General features: G+C 33.6%; 1 protein-coding gene across 4 annotated transcripts in view; it reads left to right on the forward strand.

The window, feature by feature from the left end:
* Positions 1-26,606, forward strand: part of LOC149794224 (intraflagellar transport protein 46 homolog) — a 69,523-nt gene that overhangs the window by 21,929 nt on the left and 20,988 nt on the right. For 2 of the 4 annotated variants that reach the window (XM_089968342.1, XM_089968343.1), the window contains 5 exons: positions 987-1,124; positions 14,383-14,564; positions 16,014-16,088; positions 18,393-18,486; positions 25,435-25,569. In XM_089968342.1, coding sequence (XP_089824468.1) covers positions 987-1,124; positions 14,383-14,564; positions 16,014-16,088; positions 18,393-18,486; positions 25,435-25,569 — 624 coding nt within the window. The remainder of the gene's footprint in view (positions 1-986; positions 1,125-14,382; positions 14,565-16,013; positions 16,089-18,392; positions 18,487-25,434; positions 25,570-26,606) is intronic. The other 2 variants (XM_089968344.1, XM_089968345.1) reach the window with 1 other exon arrangement.

A 26,606-nucleotide genomic window follows, 5' to 3' on the forward strand; every position in this document is an offset into this window, starting at 1 on the left:
ACACACATCCTAATGTACCAGCCCATGTGATAGCTTTCAGGATATGTGTTGTTTGCAGTTGGACTTGAGTTATATGCAAGTATATACATTAAAAATTGTGAACAGTATTGTATCCTGCTACATAAATTGTGTACATGGTTGTTAACTGTGGTATGAACTGTGTACAGGATTGTGTTGTGTCATAGAAATTGTGTACATGATTGTTTACTGTGGTATGAACAATGTACAGGATTGTGTTGTGTCATAGAAATTGTGTACATGATTGTTTATTATGGTATGAACTGTGTACAGGATCATGTTCTGTCATTGAAATCGTGTACATAGTTGTTATGTGTTTTGTACTCCTCCCTTCATCACTTATAGCAGTTTAAACAGCCCACTTTCACAAGTCACTAATTTATCCCCACATCATAGGGAGCAGTGGGATACTGTGATAGCCTCCATCTGTCCATGACCTTTTTTCTTTATAAACCACTAAACTTTAATGGTATCATGTTCATATGGTACAATCTGCATGGTGTGGGTTAATTTTGGCATCCTTCCCTTGGTTCTTTGAGGGAAGGTCAAAGGTCAGATGAATTAAAGGTGCAATTCCAGTGACATTTTATGCATAGGAAGGTGATGTAATATATGTAATTAGGTTTATGTTCTGATTACTGCGTTATTGTCTGGTTGCAGAGATGGGCAGGTAGATGTAATAAAATGTGGTGATTTGCAATGGTAAGTCTTTTCAGTTGCTGTAGTCATCCCCACATCTGTTTTGGCATTGTTACAAACCCACATCAGTTAGTTAAACAACTTGTTTCTCACTTCTAAATGAGATTTTTTTAATCTCTTTGCATGGTACTGTTTAACCCATCCCTCACATCTACATTGACTAATGCTAATATACCCTCCAATCCCACATCAACATCGACTAAGCTAATATATCCTGGTAATCAAAGTTCCACTGTTGTATGAATGTCTGCTGATCCTTTGTTCTTCAGTTTGCACCCCACTCCAGGTTTAACCCTAGTAAGATGCCTGATGATATAGGAAATGATGAGGAAGATGATGATGAGGAGGAGGAGGAGGATGATGAGGATGAGGCAGAGGAGGAGGAAACATATGAGCCTCCAGGACTGGTACAGCATGTCGATAATAAACAGAATATATTTATATTTATATATATATCAGCCAGTTCTTGTTTTGGGGTTCTCATTCAGGATTCTGGGCTATGGGTCACCTTGTTTAAAATCATCCATCAAGTTCAAAAGTAGCTTGGCTACTTGTATTGAAAGTGGTACTCTATATAAGATTTGAATTAAGTGAATATTTTAATCTGGTTTCATATTAACTTTTTGTTTTGAAATTTCAGTGGGTTATTTCATGCACACTATGCAACACAGAGTTATGAAACCAGACTTAGTATGAGTCATCAAGACTTTTTGTTGTGCCTTTGAGAATGCATCAAGCAGTATAGGGACCAAGACTGCATTAGGGTCTTGATTATATGTCGGTCCGTCTGATAAGTTTTTTCACCATGCGCAAGCAGAGGTTGAACAATCTAAAATATACACATACCCTGTCAAGCAAACTGTTTACTTATCCACTGTAAACTTTTACTCAAGCAACTACTTTATATAAATTTAAAAGCTGATGTTAATAACCTAAAATTGATAGTGTGAAAGGTTGTTTTCCAAAACTTTTGTTTGTTGCCCTTCTAACATTATTTGAAAATAATCAGAAAAGAGGACTAGTCTGATCTCCTTTAAGCACTGCTTGTCAATGATGAGTGAGAATGGAACACTTGTATGACCTTGATCAAAACAAATGGAAAGAAAACTTCCAGTAAAATGTATGAACTTTAAATGAACAAAGTTGGCAATATTTTCAACAGAATATCCTTTTCATTAAAGAGAAAAATATTCACTCCTGGATTAACACTAGCCCGATTGTGCAGGTTATTAGAAAATTCACTCATGTGACATAACTTCACTTCACTCCTGACTTTGAGTTGGATCAGGTTTATTTTCAGCCCCTGTCAAGTACTACAGTTTGTTTTGAAATGCTGGCAACAACTAGAGCTTGTCCTAATTATATAGCTCATGCTGATTGAATTGTGCCAAATTAAAATATTGCATGCAGCAGTACTCCCACAAATGTTGAACAAATTTTTTAAAATAAATTTAACTGCTTTTCTTAATTTGGATGCATTAAAAATATTATGTATGCATTTTTAGACAATTTATTTGCATAAAATACATGAATATGCCAAAACCATGCTTAAAATCAAAAGTGAAAGTATGCAGCCCAAGAATTTTTATCGAGTTTTCTGTAAATTGCTGTCCAGACTAAAACTATTTTTAAAGAAAATGTTACTCATTGTAGTAGTGCATTCTCAGATGCATTCCAGGTAATCCTTTCATACCAGTACTTCTTTTGAGCAAAGTAAAATAAAAACAAATATTGAGTGGAATTACATCAAACCTCTAAATGAAAAATATTTGTATCTAAGAATTTAAATTCATATAGAACCACTTTTAGATCTTGTTCAATCAGTTTTACACAGTGAAGTGGTCAATTTATCAGAAATTGTTTTTACACAGTGCCCATATTTAGTAAATGTTCCATTTGCTAGTAAGTATTTTCTTGGCATTTGCAAGGTGCTCAACATTTCTTCAAAACAAAAACAGCATAAAAATTTGTATTATATTGAAATTTTACATTGCCAAAAATGAGATCCACCAGAGGTACAGAATTTTCTGGAGTAAATTGTAAAATTTTGGGATTATACATAATCTTGAAATATGTCAATGTATAATGGAGTCAATTTCTGTTTGAATGAAGATTCATTTTTGGCCCCTTCTGATTCCTACAACAATTCAAGTAAATAGCAAGATAATCATGGTAAAAGTCAAATAGAACAAAAGATGTTTTATAGATGAGAACCCCAATATTGGAAAATTTACTGGCAGTTTTCTGCAGGTGACTGATTCACAATCTCATGACTACTTTTGTTCTAACCTATTCACAGTTTCTTTGGTAGATCGTAGAAGCAGATTGCAGTGTGCCTCTCCATATGGGACTTATAGCCTTTCTTTATGTACTATTCATCCTTTCAGCTCACTGCATTTTATACAGCACAATTAATCAACATACTCATATTCAGCTTTTATTGTTATATGAAGAAGGAATGAAGCTCATGTTTGAAATTACAGGAGCCGTGCAGAGAGATTTCACTTGTTGAGAGAGCTAGTTTTGGCTACCCAGACAGATGACTGTTATATTATTATATACTCAATTTATTTTCTCCGTTAACTTTGCAATTTCAGAATCATTCAGTATTTTGGAATACAGCATACATTCAGTTACTTTTTTTCTTGTCGTGTATTTTGTTTATATAATTAAGCCTTAGGTAGAATAAGAAAAATTAGCATTTAATGAAAAGGTTACTGCATTTGTATGGGAAAATATGAACTTGTTTTGTCAGATGGATATACTGCACTCACAAGGTCGTGCAGTATTCTTTCCAAAAAACTTGTTTGTATTTTCCCATACAAATGCATTAACCTATAAGTATCATATAGGTTGCTTTCCTTACTATCTTGGAATTTCCTCGCCAGAAAATAGTATTTTGCAAAACAATTCATTTTGAAAACATTTAATCTGTCCTCAGTTTTGGTTTATAATAGTTACATGCATAATAAGGGCTATGCCATTAAAGCACACATGGGATCCAGGGACGGCAGTCTAAACGGGAAAACAGGATGACTAAACAATTGCATAGGATAATTATGGATGCCTTGAGACCAGAGTCCAACATGTTGAGTTAGAAAATGATCATGGTCATTTGAGCTCACATATCAATCATTGTGGCAGATGTAGTCATTTCTTGTATATAAAAAATGTTGAAGGTTGCAATCCTGTATACATATTTTTATCTGTGTGTGACTTTCACCAAAATAAATTCTCAGGGTGGATCCAGAAAGGCCTTAATCACAACTTAGGATGGCTACCCAAATTCAAAAGTGTCTTTTCCAATCCCTTGTGTATGCTAATGGAACAGCCCCACAAAATAAGACATTGTTTTGTTTCATTTATATTAATAACCAGTTTTAGATAAATTGCCTCTTTAACATCATACAATCCTTTGCCAGAATGGGAGTAACTTATCCATTATTCAAATAAAGCAAACTTCCAAATGCTACATGAGTTACACAACTTGATAATTACAATCCCATTTCAATAAAACTTTAGGTTTATATTCTCTGACAACAGACCACTTTCCAATTCGGACAGGTTCTACTAAAGGTTTTACTTAGTGTTTATTATCAATCAAGAACATTTGTTACCACCATGGTGGTTTTCCATCAGAGAGGTCCCTTTTAAGGCCATCTTCTGATCAGAGGCCATAACACTTTATTCCAATATACTATTATTTTACCATTTTGTCCCCGTCATAGGAATGTCACACTTTTTATAAGGCTATCTGACGTTGCAGAAAGGAGTGGACTCAATAGAGGGGGTTCACCATAACTTCACATTAAGCTTTGTATATAAAGCCATTCAGAGTTCGCTTATTGTTATTGCGTCTTTCCAAAGATTTTGGTTATTGGATGACTTTTATGGACAGGTATTTGGATAGACAATGTGGATATTATAGTGACTTCATGTTTCTTTTATTTATGAGGTACCAAATTTTGGTTTCAATACATTTTAATATCAGTACGCTATAGCATCCATTCTCTTTTGCTAAATATAGTCTGTATAGTTAGTAATGAAGTTCAGATCCATTTACCATTCATATCCATTTTTATATCAAGAGAGACAACTCAGACTTAATGATTGGACTAGATAGTAGTTACATTCCTTGGACATTGTTCTACTGATATTAATACTTGAAACAATAGTAGAAAATGCTTTATATAAGAAATCACAAAAATGTCTCAAATGATTCTTGTGTTAATATAAATTCTCTTAGAAAATATTATATAGATTGTTTCAAGCAGTATATTTGTAACAGTAAACAGGACTATTAACACTAGTATCTCTGGATTTGTTTTCTTCCATCTGGTTTCATGTAAATTAGTGTCATTTCAACCAGCCATCTCATCTGAGTTTTCAGTACCTTGATTGTTGATTTCATTTAAATTAGTGTCATTTCAACCAGTTATATCAATGTTTTCAATACCTTGATTGTTGATTTCATGTGCATTAATGTCATTTCAACTACTTATGTCATCAGTCTTTTCAGTACTTTTATTTTTTTCATGTACATTAGTGTCATTTCAGCCAGCCATAACATCAGTGTTTTTAGTACCTTAATTGTTGATTTCATATACATTAATGTCATTTCAACCAGTTATGTCAGTGTTTTCAGTACCTTTATTTTTTTCATGTACATTAGTGTCATTTCAACCAACCATGTCGTCAGTGTTTTTAGTACCTTGATTGTTGATTTCATATACATTAATGTCATTTCGACCAGTTATGTCAGTGTTTTCAGTACCTTGATTGTTGATTTCATGTACATTATTGTCATTTCAACCAGTTATATCAGTGTTTTCAGTACATTGATTGTTGATTTCATGTGCATTAATGTCATTTCAACCAGCCCTGTCATCAGTGTTTTCAGTATCTTGATTGTTGATTTCATATACATTAGTGTCATTTCAACCAGTTATATCAGTGTTTTTAGTACATTGATTGTTGATCTCATGTACATTATTGTCATTTCAACCAGTTATGTCAGTGTTTTCAGTACCTTGATTATTGATTTCATGTACATTAGTGTCATTTCATCCAGTTATATCAGTGTTTTCAGTACCTTGATTTTTGATTTCATGTGCATTAAGGTCATTTCAACCAGCCCTGTCATCAGTGTTTTCAGTACCTTGATTGTTGATTGCATATACATTAGTGTCATTTCAACCATTTATATCAGTGTTTTCAATGCCTTGATTTTTTATTTAATGTACATAAGTGTCATTTCAACCAGTTATATCAGTTTTTTCAGTACCTTGATTGTTGATTTTATATATATTAGTGCCTTTTCAACCACATATATCAGTGTTTTCAGTACCTTGATTGTTGATTTCACGTTAATGTCATTTCAACCACATATATCAGTGTTTTCAGTACCTTGATTTTTGATTTCATGTACATCAGTGTCATTTCAACCAGTTATATAAGTGTTTTCAGTACCTTGATTGTTGATTTCATGTACATTAGTGTCATTTCAACCAATTATATCAGTGTTTTCAGTACCTTGATTGTTGATTTCATGTACATTAGTGTCATTTCAACCAGTTATATCAGTGTTTTCAGTACCATGATTGTTGATTTCATGTGCATTAATGTCATTTCAACCAGCCCTGTCATCAGTGTTTTCAGTACCTTGATTGTTGATTTCAAATACATTAGTGTCATTTCAACCAGTTATATCAGTGTTTTCAGTACATTGATTGTTGATTTCATGTACATTATTGTCATTTCAACCAGTTATGTCAGTGTTTTCAGTACCTTGATTATTGATTTCATGTACATTAGTGTCATTTCATCCAGTTATATCAGTGTTTTCAGTACCTTGATTGTTGATTTCATGTGCATTAATGTCATTTCAATCAGCCCTGTCATCAGTGTTTTCAGTACCTTGATTGTTGATTGCATATACATCAGTGTCATTTCAACCAGTTATATCAGTGTTTTCAATACCTTGATTTTTGATTTCATGTACATCAGTGTCATTTCAACCAGTTATATCAGTGTTTTCAGTACCTTGATTGTTGATTATATATACATTAGTGTCTTTTCAACCACATATATCAGTGTTTTCAGTACCTTGATTTTTTATTTCATGTACATTAGTCATTTCAACCAGTTATATAAGTGTTTTCAGTACCTTGATTGTTGATTTCATGTACATTAGTGTCATTTCAACCAATTATATCAGTGTTTTCAGTACCTTGATTTTTGATTTCATGTACATCAGTGTCATTTCAACCAATTATATCAGTGTTTTCAGTACCTTGATTGTTGATTTCATGTACATCAGTGTCATTTCAACCAGTTATATCAGTGTTTTCAGTACCTTGATTTTTGATTTCATGTGCATTGGTGTCATTTCAATTAGCCCTGTCATCAGTGTTTTCAGTACCTTGATTGTTGATTTCATGTGCATTAGTGTCATTTCAACCAGCCCTGTCATCAGTGTTTTCGGTACCTTGATTGTTGATTTCATGTACATTGGTGTCATTATAACCAGTTATATCAGTGTTTTCAGTACCTTGGTTGTTGATTTCATGTGCATTAATGTCATTTCAACCACGTATGTCATCAGTCTTTTCAGTACCTTTATGTTTTTCATGTATATTAGTGTCATTTCAACCAGCCATGTCATCAGTGTTTTTAGTACCTTGATTGTTTATTTCATATACATTAATGTCATTTCAACCACTTATGTCAGTGTTTTCAGTACCTTGATTTTTGATTTCATGTACATCAGTGTCATTTCAACCAGTTATATAAGTGTTTTCAGTACCTTGATTGTTGATTTCATGTGCATTAATGTAATTTCAACTAACCATGTCATCAGTGTTTTCAGTACCCTGATTGTTGATTTCATGTACATTAATGTAATTGAATCCATACTATCTTTAAAGTCTGACTGGTTTCTTTTTAAATAATTGTGCATGTTCCACAATGTAAAAGTGATCACAGTAACTGTTAATCCTGTTTCACAAAGTGAAAGTGATCACAGTAACTTTTAATCATGTTTCACAATGTGAAAATGATCACAGTAACATTAAATCATGTTTCACAATGTAAAAGTGATCACAGTAACATTAAATCAAGTTTCACAATGTAAAAGTGATCACAGTAACTGTTAATCATGTTCCACAATGTAAAAGTGATTACAGTAACTTTTAATCATGTTTCACAATGTGAAAATGATCACAGTAACATTAAATCATGTTTCACAATGTAAAAGTGATCATAGTAACTGTTAATCATGTTTCACAATGTGAAGTGATCACAGTAACTTTTAATCATGTTTCATAATGTGAAGTGATCACAGTAACATTAAATCATATTTCACAATGTGAAGTGATCACAGTAACATTAAATCATGTTTCACAATGAGGAAGTGATCACAGTATTTTTCAATCGTGTTTCACATTGTGAAGTGATCACAGTAACATTAAATCATGTTTCACAATGAGGAAGTGATCACAGTAACTTTTAATCATTTTTCACAATGTGAAAGTGATCACAGTAGCTTTCAAACATTTTTTTTGCAATGTGAAGGGATCACAGTAGCATTTAATCACATTTCACAATGTGTTAGTGATGACAGTAACTTTTGAGTAAGAGTATGTATTAAATCTGAAATCTGAGTTCAAAACAAGACAATGATCACTGTATCTATTTACTACGGTGCTGCAGTTTTTTTCCCTCCCAGTTTGTGCCTTTAAAAAATATCTAGGGCTTTGGTAATCATATGGCTATCCTCAACTTGCCTCTTATTTAATCAACTTCAAAATTTCCATTTCGTCTTGAAAGCTACACCTTCAGTCAGGCAATTAGGCTTATGTCGAGTACTCAGCCACCTTTTAGGTTGCTCTTGAGAAAGGATATTTAATCGAAATTATTGCAATTGATTTGGAATGATTATTTGTGGTCATGTAGCAGCTTATGTTAATATCTGATTGTCACCCACTCACACCCAAAGATCCCCCCCTTTTTTTTAGTGAAGATAATTGAATGACTAATTGCTTGTGTCTCAGCATTGTTTTCAGAGACGATTATAGATATACATTTAAGTGTGCATGGCAGATATCTTAAACTCTACTCATGCATGCCACATTTCTAATTAATTTGACTAGCTGGAATAGTGCTCATTCACATTAATCATAACAATTAAAAAATAAACACTCATTAATAATTAGTGGCAATATTGATCTATGAAATGAGTTCATAAATCACCAAAATAATTCATCAGAACTCCCAGCTCAAAAATTCAAGAAGAATGTCCCTAAACTTGTTTTGCTGCAATCCTGAAACTGGCCATCAGCAGGACCTCAGTGATGAAGTAATTCTTCTCATACTTTCATGAGTTATAGCCCTTTATCATCTTCCTATAAGCATTGGTTATTTACAGCCTAGGGAACACTCATGCATCCACAATTTTTATTTGATTTAAGCCAAATATGCTGTGAAGCTTGATCTCAACAAGAACTCAAATGTTTGATGATAAGCATATTCTGGCTACGTTTCTAGAGTTATGGCTCTTGATTGTCAACTTGAAGTGGCTAATTCACAACCTTGTGAGCACACCAGCTTCCACATTATAATTATAATTTAATTAAATTTGCTGTGAAGCTTTGCCTCAAAAAGAGCTCCGAATTTGACAATGGGAAGATTCTACATACATTTCTTGGAATTATGGCCCTTGATTGTTTAGCAGTATTCCAGGATTCACATTTTCCATTTGATTTGAACTGAACAGGCCATGTAGCTTCACCTTAACAGTCTCAGACTATTTCTACTATAATCAGAATTTGATGATATTATTTAGAGACAAGGCCTATAAAAGAATTCAATATTTCAGTGTATTCTGACCACTTTAGCAATCACATGTTTGTTTTTTTGTCGTTGTTTAATTCAGTGCCATTTGCCAAAATGTACTCCTCAGCAGGGTCTTAGATGAAGCTGAGTTAGAGCTATGGTTCTTAACCTACTTAGAATAGTTAAGTATTTTAATGTATTTAAACAATTTTGGATCTAAATCTTTTGTTTGATATCAACCAGACCTTTCTGGAAAGCTTTTTTTTATATATATCTAGCATAGATAAATTAATATCAGTCAATCTGGACCATATTTGAAGTAGTTCTGGCTCTTTACTGGCTTACAGTTTTTAATGGCTTGTGAAAACAAGCCTACAGATTTGTTTGTTCCAGTTGTGTTAGATGCTTCATGCATCAAACTTAGCAAGATCTGATATGTCATTAATTTCAGTGAAGATTCTGAGCATATTTGATTTGAGTTTTGCCCATGATTGGCTTGATACTGCACCTAATTCCCAGTCCCTCAGCCTTTTTGTGGGAGACATGAGAGCATAGCTGCTGCATTATTGGCAAGATCATGTATTAATTATTATGTCAAAGTAATCTTTCAGAATATATAATAGTCATCCTGTGATACACCAAAATGGGAAACCAACCTGGGTGTTGTTGGGATGGAGTTATTATCCATGTGGGTCTATCATAGAATTTGGGTACATGCCTCATTAAGCAACAAAAGTAGGTACTTGATAAAATCATCTATATTTTTTATGGCATAGAACTAATTTATTTATTATACATATACACGAGAAAACTGTTGTTATGAATTTTATATGAAATTGTTCCCCTGTATAAACAATATTAGTTAATGTATACCTTGAAAAACACCGGCTGTCCAGAACACAGTTCTAGAACTGCTGGTGTTTAAAGCACAAATAGATCAGAGTCTACACTTCTTGTCCTTATATGGGAGATAACAGTAAAGCCCTGATTTCATAACACATTATGGGATAGTAGGTTTGTGTTTTTGCAATTTGAAGCTGGATGCATTTTAAATATACATTTTTTTGCTGTAGTACTTTCAGTATGGCCATCGCCTATAGTATATGTCAGTGTGGTCGTGTATGTGTATTTGTTCACATTAAATTAAATGTTATTTATTGTTCTAAAATTTCAAACTAAAATAGATTAACCAGTGCCTATTCAGTCCTGATTGTTAAATGATCTGTTCCTTAAATGTCATCAAAAATCTTACACATGTAAATTATTGATCACTGTGAACTTTAACAATGGCAGCCAGATATTTTTTCCAACACAAGCTGCTTTCATTGCGATATCACAGCACATGACATTCAGTCAGGTTTTTACTAATTACATCTTTAGGTTGACCTTGTCCAAAATGTCCACATAATTTAGCATCGATTTTCCTGTATGTACTTCTTGGTGTGTGTACAAAAATGATCTTCCAAAGGAATATCGATCCAAATAAAGTGAATAATTGCCTTTTAATAGTTTTGTAATGAAAGCTAAAAAGTGACACTCATTACTGAAATAGTTGGCTCTGAACGCCTACATTGCCAGTGTGACTTTTACTATAACTTTTGTTTTGTACAATGGAGTTTTCCTAGTAAATGAACAAAATAATGGCTTCTGTACACTGTAACATGTTTTTTTGCAGGTGATATGCTAAGTACGGTGTTAAAGATGGAAATTTTCTGCACCAGTAATTATATGCATTCATGATTTGGTACAGCAATGGCTGTATTGCACTCAATAGTCTTAATACAGGAATATCATTTTATAAATATTGTACCTTTTTCCCCCACTATAATTTTACAGTTAGTATGTAAAGAGAAGGTAATGCAGTAATCCCTCACTATAACACTTTTGTGGTCACTATAAAAGTGTACCATCTTATAAGTGACATTATCTTATACAGAAGTACCATGTATACTCACTTATAAGTCAAGTCCAACTGCAATCATTATAGACCTGATCTACCATCACATAATGCATCATCAGATCAGGGTTTATCTTGTTGATTCTGCTGATTACAAATAGCCAAAACAAATAGCATATACCCAGATCTGCTAGCGCATTATACATAAATGCCCAATAATAGGAAAAATGTTATTCAGAGTTACTTTATAGTGAGGGATCACTATACTTGTAATGTAGGCATTCGTGCAAGGCAAGATTTGCAGTTTGTTTTGGACAGCTGATGGTGGAAGTCTTATCACTAAGTAATGCACTGTTTTTAATGCATGGATGGTGGAATGTTGTGTATGTTTTTTAATAGATGTTAAAATATATTTATTGTTACATGACAGTCAGATTTTGAGATATATGCTTCGAAGTTTCTTTGTCAACATATCATTATTTGATTGTCTAGTATGTGAATGTTTCAAGATAGAAAATAGAAGCACAGCTTTGCTCAGCTTGTAGTATTGTCAGCTAATGTCCCACTGTAGTATTGTCAGCTAATATCCGACTGTAGTATTATTGTCAGCTAATGTCCTATTGTAGTAGTATTGTCAACTAATGTCCCATTGTAGTATTGTATGGCGTCATTGAAGACAAATGAAAGTATCTATTTTTGTAATTCAAAATACTCCATAATTCTGCAGTGCTCTGGTCAAATCCTGGTATATACTTTGTTTTCTAGCTAAACAATTATTTAATTTGTTGCATGTGTTATGTCACACATCAGTAATTATTATGTCATGGATAACCAGCATCAAGATGGTGGGTAGACCTTTCGGTAAAAGTTTAAATTTATTATTCTTCGTGCAGTCTAGTTAAAATTAAAAGCTTCAGAAAGAAAAACTGAGGTCTGACTTGACGGGTTGAAAGTCCAGCACAGGAAATGGGTCCATTGATCTATCAACTTAATGCTTCACCTTCTCTAGAGCAAATCAACTTTTCTTCTAAGATGTTCATATATGCAGCACTCCCTCACTACAGAACCTTTCATTATAACACTTTTCTTTTATATAAGGCAGTTGTTATCATGGATATCTTTTTACTATGTAATAGTTAAGTTATGTCATAGAAATGTTACACATATCATGTATTTCATTATAAGGAAGTATACTCGTGTAGATAACTGTAGTTATGTAACAGTAAAGTTACATGTACTGTATGATGTACTTCATTACAAGGCAGTCTCACTATAAGACAGTCTTATTATAAGGCCATCTCATAAGGTAGTCTCACTATAAGGCAATCCCACTATAAGGCAGTCTCATTATATGGCAGTCTCACTGAAGGCAGTTTCATTATAAGGCAGTCTCACTATAAGGCAATCCCACTATAAGGTAGTCTCATTACAGGACAATCTCATGATATGGCAATCTCACTATAAGGCAGTCTCATTTTAAGGCAGTATACTCTTGTAGATAATCATAGATTCGATATTGAATCTTCCTCAATACATGATGACCTTACTTGTAACATCATGGTATATATTTATGAGGCATGGAACAGCAGTCTAGTCAGGCATCACTGTATGTAGCAAAACATTCAGCATATTGGACAAAAAGGATTAAAACAGTCTAAATTTGTATTTATTTATTGAAAGCTGCTCATTACTAAGGTCCTCACAAACAATCTCTGCAGAAGAGACACATATTCATGGTGCTCTACAGTTTCATATTTTGCAAAGGGTTAGAATTTTAAAGAAAAAGAATTTCCACAGCTTTCCTCACTGGTTATACTGGCAATTTAAAAAAGAGCTTGTATATCTTAGGCATAGTTCAAAGAACCTTTGATTCCCTTTATTGTGATGTATGATTGATGGGTGTAATATGGGTTATAGTATACATCTTGGCCTTAATTCAGATGTGCACCTTTCAAAAAGTGCTAGCTCCACTTGGTCATTTTTACTTTCTGAACTTTAGAGGTAAATTGTATAAAAAAAAGAGCCGATAACTTTATTTTACATTTTATATATTTTGTCATTCATTCATTGCACTTTCAGAAGCTGGTATTGTCTAGTCTGGCAAAATTAATTTTCCCTATTTTAATAGCTGCTATGGATAGTGTACTTTAGACTAATTGAGGCTGATTTTTTTAGCAAGGGAGCAGTCATTTTAGTTAGCAGTGTGCTTAGATCATGAACAGTTTCCAAAGTACAATATCCAAAGAAATGTCAGCCACATTACATTAGTTATGCTGACATTCTCTCCATTGTGCATGTTTTAAATGCAAACAACTTCACCTTACATATGTCACTCTCTCAAAAGTACATAATAACTGGTGAGGGCCCCTTTTAGTCTTATTTCTCAAAAATGTTGTGAAAAGTTAACAAATAGGTTAGAATCATGATTTGCAAGGCCTTCCTTTCTTCTCTTCTTTAAATTTTCCCAATATTCAGAACATTTCTTCCCTTTTCTTAAATGGAGGAAGAATATTGAAACCCTCCCCCTCAGTTTTTCAGTCTAGAATATACTCCCGGAGTAGTAATTTGTTCTTGCTTTGTCTGTTATATGAGGGATAGATACTTCATTATTACTAATGAACATGCATTGATAAGGCAATTTTGGGGTTGTAGAAGCATGGTCTTTTTTACTGTATAGTGTTGTTTATAAATCAAGTCCATCTGCCATGGCATAATACTCAGGAAGATCTGGATCTATGTTTTTTGTTCTACTAATTGCTTCTAACAAACTGCATAGATCCAGATCTGCTGGTACATTATGTGATGGCAGATCTCCATCTGTGCAATCTGCATTTGGACTTACATGCAAATATATACAGTAAATCAGATTTTTTTTCTATATAATATTAATCTGTATACACCATAGAAACAAGAAGATCATCTTTATTTTGTTACAGAGTGGTCAGCCACAGCCACTGACCATGCCACCCCGGACAGGAGGTCCTGGCATGGCAGGAGCTCAGATTCAGCAGGAACAGTTCAACTCTGAAGATGAGGAGGAAGAGACAGGGTCTGAGTCCAGTGATGAAGATGATGATGATGATGATGATGATGAAGATGAACACCAGGCTTTGGAAGGGTATTTTTTTTAAAAAATGAAAATGCATATAGTTGACATATAGATGTATAAATGGACAGCCAAAACAAGCTCTATTTTGCGACTGAAATTTTAGAATGAAGAAAATATTGGCTTTCAGAAGATTTGTGAGGAAATCTCATTATTTTTTCCTAGAAACTATTCTTTAAATGATTTTAGCAAGGTCTTTACTTTTTCCATGGTCACTACTTAATGGTTAGTTCACACTATATAGCCATGATTGTGGTGATGTGCCACTGTTGTATGAAGTATGAATCAACACCTTGCATTTTTCTAAAACCTTGATTGAATTCAAAAAGTGCAAGTATGTATGGTAACTTAGACTAAACAATTTACTTTTGATTGGAATTTATTGATTTATATACAGTTCGAAGATATAATGGATACAATATGAAGGCATAATGTTTCTGGTCATAATGGATTATATACAATTCAAAGGTATCACATTTCAAAGCATAATGGATTTATATACATTTTGAAGGTATAATGGATTTATATACAGTTTGACAGCATAATGGGTTATATACAATTCGAAGGTATCACATTTTAGAGCATAATGGATTTATATACATTTTGAAGGTATAATGGATTTATATACAGTTTGACAGCATAATGGGTTATATACAATTCGAAGGTATCACATTTCAGAGCATAATGGATTTATATACATTTTGAAGGTATAATGGATTTATATACAGTTTGATAGCATAATGGGTTATATACAATTTGCAGGTATCACATTTCAGGGCAGAATTAATTTATATACATTTTGAAAGTATAATGGATTTATATACAGTTTGACAGCATAATGGGTTATATACAATTCGAAGGTATCACATTTCAGAGCATAATGGATTTATATACATTTGAAGGTATAATGGATTTATATACAGTTTGACAGCATAATGGGTTATATACAATTCGAAGGTATCACATTTTAGAGCATAATGGATTTATATACATTTTGAAGGTATAGTGGATTTATATACAGTTTGACAGCATAATGGGTTATATACAATTCGAAGGTATCACATTTCAGAGCATAATGGATTTATATACATTTTGAAGGTATAATGGATTTATATACATTTTGACAGCATAATGGGTTATATGCAATTCGAAGGTATCACATTTCAGGGCAGAATTGATTTATATACATTTTGAAGGTATAATGGATTTATATACAGTTTGACAGCATAATGGGTTATATACAATTCGAAGGTATCACATTTCAGAGCATAATGGATTTATATACATTTTGAAGGTATAATGAATTTATATACAGTTTGACAGCATAATGGGTTATATACAATTCGAAGGTATCACATTTCAGAGCATAATGGATTTATATACATTTTGAAAGTATAATGGATTTATATACAGTTTGACAGCATAATGGGTTATATACAATTCAAAGGTATCACATTTCAGGGCATATGATCCTCAAGACTATGAAAATCTCCCTGTGACTCCAGAAATTAAAGAACTATTCCAGTATATCACCAGGTGAGTCAGAAACATTTGCAATCTAAACTTGGATTTTTACAAACATTATTTTTAAGTGTATATTTAAAAAGATGACCCCCCCCCCCTCCAACTCTTGAAAATGTGAAGCTGACCTATGTTTTCTAATGATAATTGGTATACTGATTACATAATGTATACCATGTGTACTTGATTACAAGTCAGGTCAGACTGCAAGCAGTGTAAACCCTAATCTTTCACTGCATATTGCACTGGCAAATGAGGGTCTGTATTGTGTATGTTCTACTAATTGCTCCTAAGAAACTATATAGTCCCACATCTGTCGTTGCATTGTGTGATGGCAGGTCTGGGTCTGTGCAGTTTATAGTTGGATTTAGCTTACAAGTGAGTATATAGTAATTTTTAGGACCACTCCATTGGCCTAGTGGTTAGAGCGTCCGTCTCGGATATGGAAGGTCGTGGGTTTGATCCACGGCAGAGTCATACCAAAGACTTACAGAAATGGTACTAACAGCTGCCTCACTTGGTTCTCAGCATTAAGAGGTTAGTGTTAGGACTGGTTGGCCTGGTGTCAGGTTAATGTGACTGGGTGGGACGTCATGCTACAAGTCTATGGCATGATGCCCCAGTGCTAGACATCACTATAAACTGCCAGACTGCAGACATCATAGTGATATGACTGAACAATTGTTAAACCTACGTTAAAAATCCAAATCACATCACATCACAGTAATTTTTAGATTTGATTCCTTGAATAATACAGATTTGCCAGATAATAAACAAATTTACAATAGTTACTGAATATTTTCTTAATTTTTGTATGATTAGAGTATTGTCAGGATAGAATAAAACCAATCAGCTATCTTCATGTAATAAATATTTCCTTCCTTCTGTCTCTCTTTCAAATGAGTAGGAAATAATGATTTGAATAGTGGTATCTGTGTCCACAGGTAAATAATGTTTTTTACTTTTACAATTTTAACTAATCCCATAAGCATGCACAACATGAGGGGATTATAATAAAAATTGCAATATTGAAAATAGTAATTTATTATTTGAAATACATGCCTCTTTTCAGGTCATTATTTTTATTCAAAGATGACAAATAAACAAATTTCAGTGTTTTTACACCCATGGTACTCAGCTGACATTTTATTGAAGTATGCCAATATCTTACTGAGCACTGCATGACACGTATCCAAAAACGTATCTGTTGTGCAAGATAAATACATCTTGCTTTCCATGCACTGTAAAGGGAGACAAAACAGACTCATGTTAGAATAAATTTTTAATCATCTAAATTAAATGTAAGTTAAATATTGAAATGAATATATGTACCATTATTAGTGTTAAATCGATGGGTTTGAAAAATTCACGTAAGAAAAATAAATAAAGAAGTGGCATGATATAGGAGCAGAAAAACAAATGGTGCATTACAAATGTCATGTTTTCTGTTAGGTTTTTAAAAATAATTTCTTGAGTTTATTGGTTTGAGAGTTTTCACGTATGTGGAAAAATGATTTTGTTCATAGAGTGCTCAACAGATATTATGAACTTCTGAGAAAGTGACAGATGCAAGTTGAAGTTGTTTGCATTTGCAACATGCACAGTGGAGATAATGTTGGCATACTTCTATGTTACTTTCATATACTGTGGCTGAAATTACTTTGGATGTTGTACTTGTGGAAATTGTGCATGGTCTGAGCATTCAGCTAATCAAAATGACTGCTTCCATATCCTTGAAAAATTAACCTGAATTAGTCTAAAGTACGCTATCTTTAGCAATTCTTTAAACAGGGAAGACAAATTTTGCCAGACTAGACAATAGCTTCTGAAAGTGCCATGAATGAATTACCAGATATGTAAAATGTAAAAAAAAGTTGTCAGCTCCTTGTTTTTACAATTTACCTCTGAAGTTCAGGAAGTGAAAATGACCAAACAGAGCTAGCAGTTTTTAGATATGTGCACATCTGAAGTAAGGCCAAGCCTATTACTATATAACCCATATTACACTCATCATCCATGCACCAAATAAGGGGAATTAAGTTCTTTTAACAATCTCTAAGATATACAAGGTTGTATTTTTAAAGAGCAAGTTTAACCAGTGAGAATAACTGGGGAAATTGTTTTTCTTTAAAAATCTAACCATTGCAAAATACAAAACTGTAGAGTGTCATTATAATGATGCATTGGAAATTGTAAAAAATATGTTGTGGTTTACTTAAATAGATACTCAATATTAGAATATTTATTCAGCATAAGTCTGCTTCTTTGGAACATTGAAAAGAATTTGAAGATGAAAGCTATGTATTTTCTTTTTTGTAGGTATACTCCTCAATCAATTGAACTGGAGCACAAAATAAAACCATTTATACCAGACTTCCTTCCTTCTGTTGGAGACATTGATGCATTTATCAAGGTGAGGAAATGATTTTTTGTTATTAATATTGTCATGTTGTTTTGTAATAGTTTTGCAATAAATATATCAGTAGGTCAGAACAAAGGTTTTTTCCAATGCAAATTGACTATTTCCTAATTAAAACTTGTAGGTTCTGCTTAGGGCTGTATAATTCAAATTTACCAGGGACAAAAATGCATGATCCATTCACCTCTTTTCCAACATTACCACTGCAAACAAACATAAAAGTTCCCCTTTCATTGTCATCAGACATAAAAGTTCCCCTTTGTCCAACATTACCATTGTCATCAGACATAAAAGTTCCCCTTTGTCCAACATTACCATTGTCATCAGACATAAAAGTTCCCCTTTGTCCAACATTACCATTGTCATCAGACATAAAAGTTCCCCTTTGTCCAACATTACCATTGTCATCAGACATAAAAGTTCCCCTCTGTCCAACATTACCATTGTCATCAGACATAAAAGTTCCCCTTTGTCCAACATTACCATTGTCATCAGACATAAAAGTTCCCCTTTGTCCAACATTACCATTGTCATCAGACATATAAGTTCCCCTTTGTCCAACATTACCATTGTCATCAGACATAAAAGTTCCCCTTTGTCCAACATTACCATTGTCATCAAACATAAAAGTTCCCCTTTGTCCAACATTACCATTGTCATCAGACATAAAAGTTTCCCATTGTCCAACATTACCATTGTCATCAGACATAAAAGTTCCCCTTTGTCCAACATTACCATTGTCATCAAACATAAAAGTTCCCATATGTCCAACATTACCATTGTCATCAGACATAAAAGTTCCCCTTTGTCCAACATTACCATTGTCATCAGACATAAAAGTTCCCCTTTGTCCAACATTACCATTGTCATCAGACATAAAAGTTCCCCTTTGTCCAACATTAACATAAGTATAATACCAAGGAGACTTTGTAAAACAGATGTACAGACTTTAAGAGGTGCAAAAATCAACAACATCACTGACAGAATAATGAACAGTGACCTAACCAAATACAAACAAATTATTATTTTAGTAGGTGGAAATGATGCCTGTGAGGGAAGGTCACTAAATCAACTCAAAACAGATTTTGAAAGTTTATTGTATGCTGCTAGATATTGCAGCCCAAATACATGTAAATTAATGATATCGGGACTACCTCCTTGTGTGGACACCAAGGCCAAAGAAATAAATGATCTGATAATTGACTTATGTGAAGATTTCAACCTACAGTACATTCCACAATACAAATCTTTCTTTATTCAGAATCAGGATGTCAACCTTAGTCTCTACCAAAGAGACAAAATTCATCTAAGCAGAAAAGGAACCTCTCAGCTGCTGAGAAATATTAACATGTATGCCCCTATTTTCAAGCACTTTAATGAAGAGTGTTGTCTTAACTGTGGAGAAACTGGGCACATGACACAGGTATGCCATCATGGCAAACAGATCGAGCGTTTTAGGTGCCATAAATATGGACACAAACAAAGACTTTGTCCATCAATGTATACATATTAGGAAGCTGGCAAAGAGGAGAATGCCAACGCTTCATTTACAAAAAAACTAAATGTACCCAGTGGGACTCTTAACTCTAACTATTCAATGGACACTATTGTAGATGCAAATGTAAATGGATTTTCAGGGTTTGTATGTGACTTTGAAGATGCTAATATATATGAACATTTAAATATAGAAATAGGATGTCAGAATGATAAAAGCAGTATGGAGACAATCTCAGTGAGTACCCCATTGCATGATGACATACATGTAATTGATATGAAACTAAATACAAAAGGTTTTAACATAGGTCACTTAAATGTACAAGGTATAGTGGGAAAGATAGACCAGATTAAGTTAATGTTGTCTTCCATGGAAAATAATATACATGTTTTAGGACTCACTGAAACCAAATTAAATGCTAACCACAATGATGATCTATTTCACTGTCAAGGCTACAATAAACCATTTCGTAGGGACAGAGAGACAGCAGGGGGCGTCTTGTTGTATACATTAGGGAAGATGTAAATGTAAAAAGGCAACTTGACTTGGAGTCACATGAAATTGAGAGTATCTGAGTGGAAATTTTTCAAAATAATGCAAAATCTTTCCTAGCTGGTTTCATTTATAGACCACCTTCCTCCAAAGCGTTTTGGAATGATAACTTTTTGAAACAAATAGAAAATGTTCTAGCACAGGAGAAAGAAACATATATACTCGGAGATATAAATAAGGACCTTCTCAATACTCAAATAAGGAACAACTGGATGGAATTTATTGAATCATTAGGCCTAGACCAGCTGGTAAATGAGCCTACAAGGGTAACAGAAAAATCAAGCACTCTTATTGATCACATTTATACTAACCTACCAGACAATGTGGCTTGTGTTAATGTACCAAATGTTGGTCTTAGTGACCACTATCCTACTTTTTTGACAAGAAAGGTTAAATGCAAGAAAAATAAGAAAAATACACATAAAACGATCACTTACAGATCGTTCAAAACTTTTAATGAAGAACAATTTCTCAATGACCTATATAAAGTTCCATGGAGTATGATCCAAAATTTGGATGACATAGATGAAGCCATGAGGGTGTGGACTGACTTATTTATGGATGTAGTATGTAAGCATGCACCACTGAAAGTACATCGAGTAAAGACTGATATTCAACCTAATTGGCTTACTACTGAAATCCTAGATGCTATGAAAACACGAGACAAATTCAAGGCTATGGAAAACCATGCACAATATAAAGTATGGAGAAATAAAATAACAAGTATGATCAAAAAAGCTAAAAAAACTTATTATCAATCATTGCTTGAAAACAAAAAGAGCAACACAAACTCCATTTGGAAAGTCTTCAATGAACTCACTGGAGGAACGCACAAAAAACAGACAAATAAAATTCACTCACTTCTGGTAAATGACACCATAGTCACTGATGAAACTGACATTGCAAATGTTTTCAATGATTTTTTCATCAACAATACCACAAAGTTAAAAGAGCCAGTGATAGAAAACAACTTTAATGAACTGAAAAAGTTCTGCAGCAGTAAAATCTCAAAGGAGGTATGTTTCTCTATCCCACCAGTGTCAAAAAACTTTGTTAAAAAATGTCTCAGTGAACTTGATACCAAGAAAGCTACAGGACTTGATCAGATTGGTCCACGACTCATTAAATCTTCTGCCTTTGCTATTGTAGATAGCATAACATTCATAATTAATTTAAGTATTGCAACCTCATCTGTCCCCAAAATATGGAAAACTGCAAAAGTAACTCCTATTCACAAATCTGGTTCTAAGGATGATGCTGATAACTACCGACCAATTTCAATACTACCAAACTTGTCAAAATTGATTGAAAAACATGTCCATGACTCATTCATGTCATATTTAACCAAACACTTGCTGTTACACCCTAATCAATCAGGCTTTAGACAGAACCATTCCTGTGAGACTGCCTTGATCTCCCTAACTGATAAATGGCTTCAAGCACTTGACCAAGGTAGAATAATAGGAACTGTATTTGTAGATTTCAGGAAAGCTTTTGACATGGTGGATCATGAAATCCTTCTGAAGAAACTGAAAATCTACCAGTGTGATGAAAGAACAATTAGATGGTTTACTTCATACTTAAATGAGAGAACACAACATGTTTACATAAATAATGTTCTGTCTGAACCTGAAACAATTAGATATGGAGTACCACAAGGCTCAATTCTAGGTCCACTACTATTCATTTTATTTATTAATGACCTACCACTTTTACTAAGAGACTCAATATCATCTACAGATCTCTATGCAGATGACACAACATTGTCAGACATCCAAAACACAAAGCATGAGCTCGAAATTTCTTTACAGAATGCACTAAACAAACTGGAAAACTGGTGCACATGTAATGGCATGGTGGTAAATACTGGTAAAACTAAAATATTACTTATCTCAACACGGCAAAGAAGGACAAATCTTGATAGTGATGAACTATGTCTGACATGGAAGGATACAAATCTGCAAATAGTCTGTCATGATAGGCTACTTGGTGTTCTGGTAGATAATAACCTATCATGGACTGAACATATCAAACATACCAGTAAAAAAGTCAATTCAAGTTTATGGCTTCTCAGTAGGATAAGACATTTTCTCCCTGAAAGGCACAGGAAACTATTTTATAACAGTTACATACAGCCCTATTTGGACTACTGTAGTACAGTATGGGGTAATTCAAATGATAAAAACATAGCAAAGCTGGCACATCTTCAAAAAAGAGCATTTGGGCTAATATCAATCCAGAAAGAAAGCAAGGAAAGTTTAGCTGGTAGGTTAAAAATATTACCTATTAAAGACCGAATCTGTTTGAGAAAAGCCAAATTAATGTACAGGATATCTCAGAATAGTGCTCCTGAATATTTACAATCACTATTCCAGTATAGGCTACCTGGTAATACTCCCCACCTGCGATCCATGTCTACCAAACAGTATAAAATTCCCAAACCAAATAAGGAGTTATTTAAAAAAAGTTTCCAATACTCTGGAACTCTGCTCTGGAATAGTATTCCAGCTGAGATTAGAAATGCCCACTCTATTTCCTTCTTCCAAACCCAATGTATCCAGTGGCTTCAGAGATGCAGCTTAAATAAATAAATTCCTTTGCATGAGGGCCTCAAGGTAGATTAGTTTTTAGCTAATTGTGTTACCCTCTTTAAATAAGGTCATTATTATTATTATTATTATTATTGTCATCAAACATAAAAGTTCCCCTTTGTCCAACATTACCATTGTCATCAGACATAAAAGTTAAAGGTGTACACATATCTTTTTTGTGTGCATTCTTTGGTTCACCTCCACCTACACTGACATTTTTATCTTTTTCTTTCTCTTTCTCTCTGTCTCTATGTCTCTGCATCTCTCTCTCTCTCTCTCTCTCTCTCTTATTCATATAAATAATATACCACTCAGTATCCCACATTTTTTTAAAAAAAATGTGTCATTGATATTATTAGCTGCCATATGGTCTGATTCTACCACTTCTCAAATACTGAAATCAGAAATTCACAGAATTTGTGTAGTTATGTTGCATAATGTGAACCATCAGTGAGAGAAGTGTCATCCCTGGTTTTCCACCCTTGGAGGTCTGGGATGGGGTCAGAGATCAAATGTGCACAAATTTCTTTTCCAGTGACATTTTCAGATATTTTTGTATCCGAATTGTATTATCCTATGCAGGTCAAGCATCATATACACATGATGACTTTTGCATTGTGATCCTTTGATCATTGGCGGGGGGGGGGGGCTAAGTACCATTGGGGGAGAATATGGGGTTCTGAATATACAGATAATAGCATGAGGATTTTGCAGTGGCAGTCTGTTGCAGTTGATATAGCTAACTATTTCATACTGAGTGTATTTGCATGTTTTCCTGGTAATTTTACATCATCTGTACTTATAAAGCTGCATTAGAAAGTTCAGATTGTAAGAGTTATATAATGTATGCATGCTGGCATAGCTAAACTACATTAAAGCCCCAATGTTGCTGTTATATGCAAAAAGTTGTACATGCCAAATCACATGAATAATACTGATTCTTGAAATATTATGGTACTCAACATCATTGGGTTTCATTAAAACCGGATAATGTCAGTGGTTCATCAAATTTTGAGCCATGTAATTTCTCCCTCAAAATGAGAAGCCAGGCCATTTTTTCACATGTGTATAAATTAATCTGATGTGATTGGTGACACCTGTGGGTCAACTGATTTCAGTTGAAAACTGGAACACAAGATGTGATGGCATCACTGTTGTAAAAATATGAAACCAACACCATGTTCTGTCAGATTGTTTCAGCCCATGTACATCCTTCAAAAGTATTCCAGCACCCCAGCTGATCACCAATATTCTCCCAAGTCTTAGTTTTATCTAATGCACACTTTTTCTTCTCAGATCTACTTCAAATGTGGGTCTGCCTCTCTTCATTCCCCCTCAAATGAATTTGTTGGCACGTATGAATGTTCTTATTATTAGATTAGTCACTTATGGAATTTGTCGAATGTATCACATCACTACTTTTGGAGCAGTCCCAAGAAAGAACAGAGTTATGAGCAGCTTCATTGACTGAATTAAGTGTTGGTGCCTCTTAATTCTAAACATCATTTAAACCTAACATCTTGGTTATTTCAAAGAATGGTTATGGTCAGATAGATTTTTTTAACAAATCATTTCCACCCTTCCAAGTTAGATTGGAAGAATGGTGAAATTTATGACATATGGCAGCATTGGCACTTTCACATGTTTTTCATTCATTCAGATAAGAAAAACAACAATCCTGTATAGGTTACAATAAACATTTAGTAAATAAATCCAATCTTGCAATGTGAAAAAGCTCTCAGAGCTATCAAACTTTCTCACTGTAATATAATTTGTGTTTTATCATCTGCAGATTCCTTTGCCCTAATGCATTATCCATCTAGTAGGTCATTTACTTATTGATATGACAGAATATTTTTAAATGGTACATGTACTTCCATCCATAAGAAAACTACAAGTTTTGTTGATGATTTTCTGTTTTGACTCCTATGCAGAGTACTTGAATTTGACATCTTTCATTCAATCAGAGCCATTATCTACCACCTTATTGAGCAAGCAATGTGACACCAAATGATTTGTCATTATTTTATTATATTTTGTGATCACCGCAGTGACTAACCAGTCATTTACCTAATACACAGAATGTCACCATAATCTTACTGTTAACTAAGCTAAATGACTGGTCTCTTTTGCTTTTACAAATATGTACAACAGTGTACAGTATAGAATGGTTAGGTGTAATTTGTTTTTCCAACAGATATATCTGACATTTGGTGGGGGTGGGGCTTTCTTTGGTTAGATGAGGAAAGGCTGTATTTAGAATGGAGTTTTACAGTGGTCAAGTCATATGTATTTCCTTTACAGATTCCTCGGCCGGATAACAAACCTGACACACTGGGATTGTCTGTACTTGATGAACCTTGTGCCAAGCAATCTGACCCTGTTGTTCTTGACCTTCAGTTAAGAGCCATCTCCAAACAGAGCACAGATAAGAAACTGGTTAGTAGACCATACAGATATATTGACCTTTTGTACTCAAGACATTTGACATAGAAATATTGACCTTTTGCACAGAAGACATCTGATATATAGAAATATTGACCATTTGTACAGAAGACATTTTACATACAGAAATATTGATCTTTGTACACAAGACATTTGACAGATCTTGAAATCATTATTTTTTATTTCTTTGTTCATGTATTTATAAATGGTCCATCATTTTGTTCCTAGTTGAACTATGATATGTGATGTTACTGCTCAGAAATTATTTTGTTTTTAAAGGGAATGTCTGAGCTAAGGTTTAACATGTACTCATTTGAAAGGGTTCACATTATTTACTACATATGTCCAATCTGAGCAGAATTGTTCAGTTTAGGAGAAATTGGCTTTAATTTCTGGGTTTTGCCATTTTCTTGTAGAGGGCACTGCATATGTGATGTGTAATCACACTTCTGGTTAATACCATATTAATGCTGGCATATTTACTGAATTTAACATGAACAGTTTGTGTGTGAGAGAGAGAGAGAGAGAGAGAGAGATAGAACAAGAGCATGTTTGTAAACTAGTGTCACAAGTGCAAATGAGCTCATTGCATTTTCATGATCATATATGTGGTTTTATAAACAACAGAACACGATGTAAAGAAGTCATGATCAGCTATTTGCAGTCAAGGATGTATGACAAAAACAAGTTAACCATGTAAAATGTTGTTCTATTCCCAATTAATTTGTTGACCAGGTTTATTCAGGATAATTCAGACTTATAGATCATAGGCCAACTTGCACTAATAAAACAAACATAGTATTATTATTTTTATATTCTTCCATGTATAATGAAGTTACCTGATTGTAATTTATTTTGAAATAAACACAAGCTGCTAATATATGCAGGATTTTAATTTACAAAGTGGATCATATATGGACTATGTATTACTTGTGTGAGGAGTTGATTCAGTATGTATAATTCTTTTACATATATGTTTTAATTACTGTCTACCTTATTAACTATAGTTTGAACAAATTTAGCAAGCACAA

Source organism: Sinohyriopsis cumingii, chromosome 8, assembly GCF_028554795.1.
Source record: "Sinohyriopsis cumingii isolate HCF-2022 chromosome 8, ASM2855479v2, whole genome shotgun sequence".
NCBI classification, from domain to species: Eukaryota; Metazoa; Mollusca; class Bivalvia; order Unionida; family Unionidae; genus Sinohyriopsis; species Sinohyriopsis cumingii.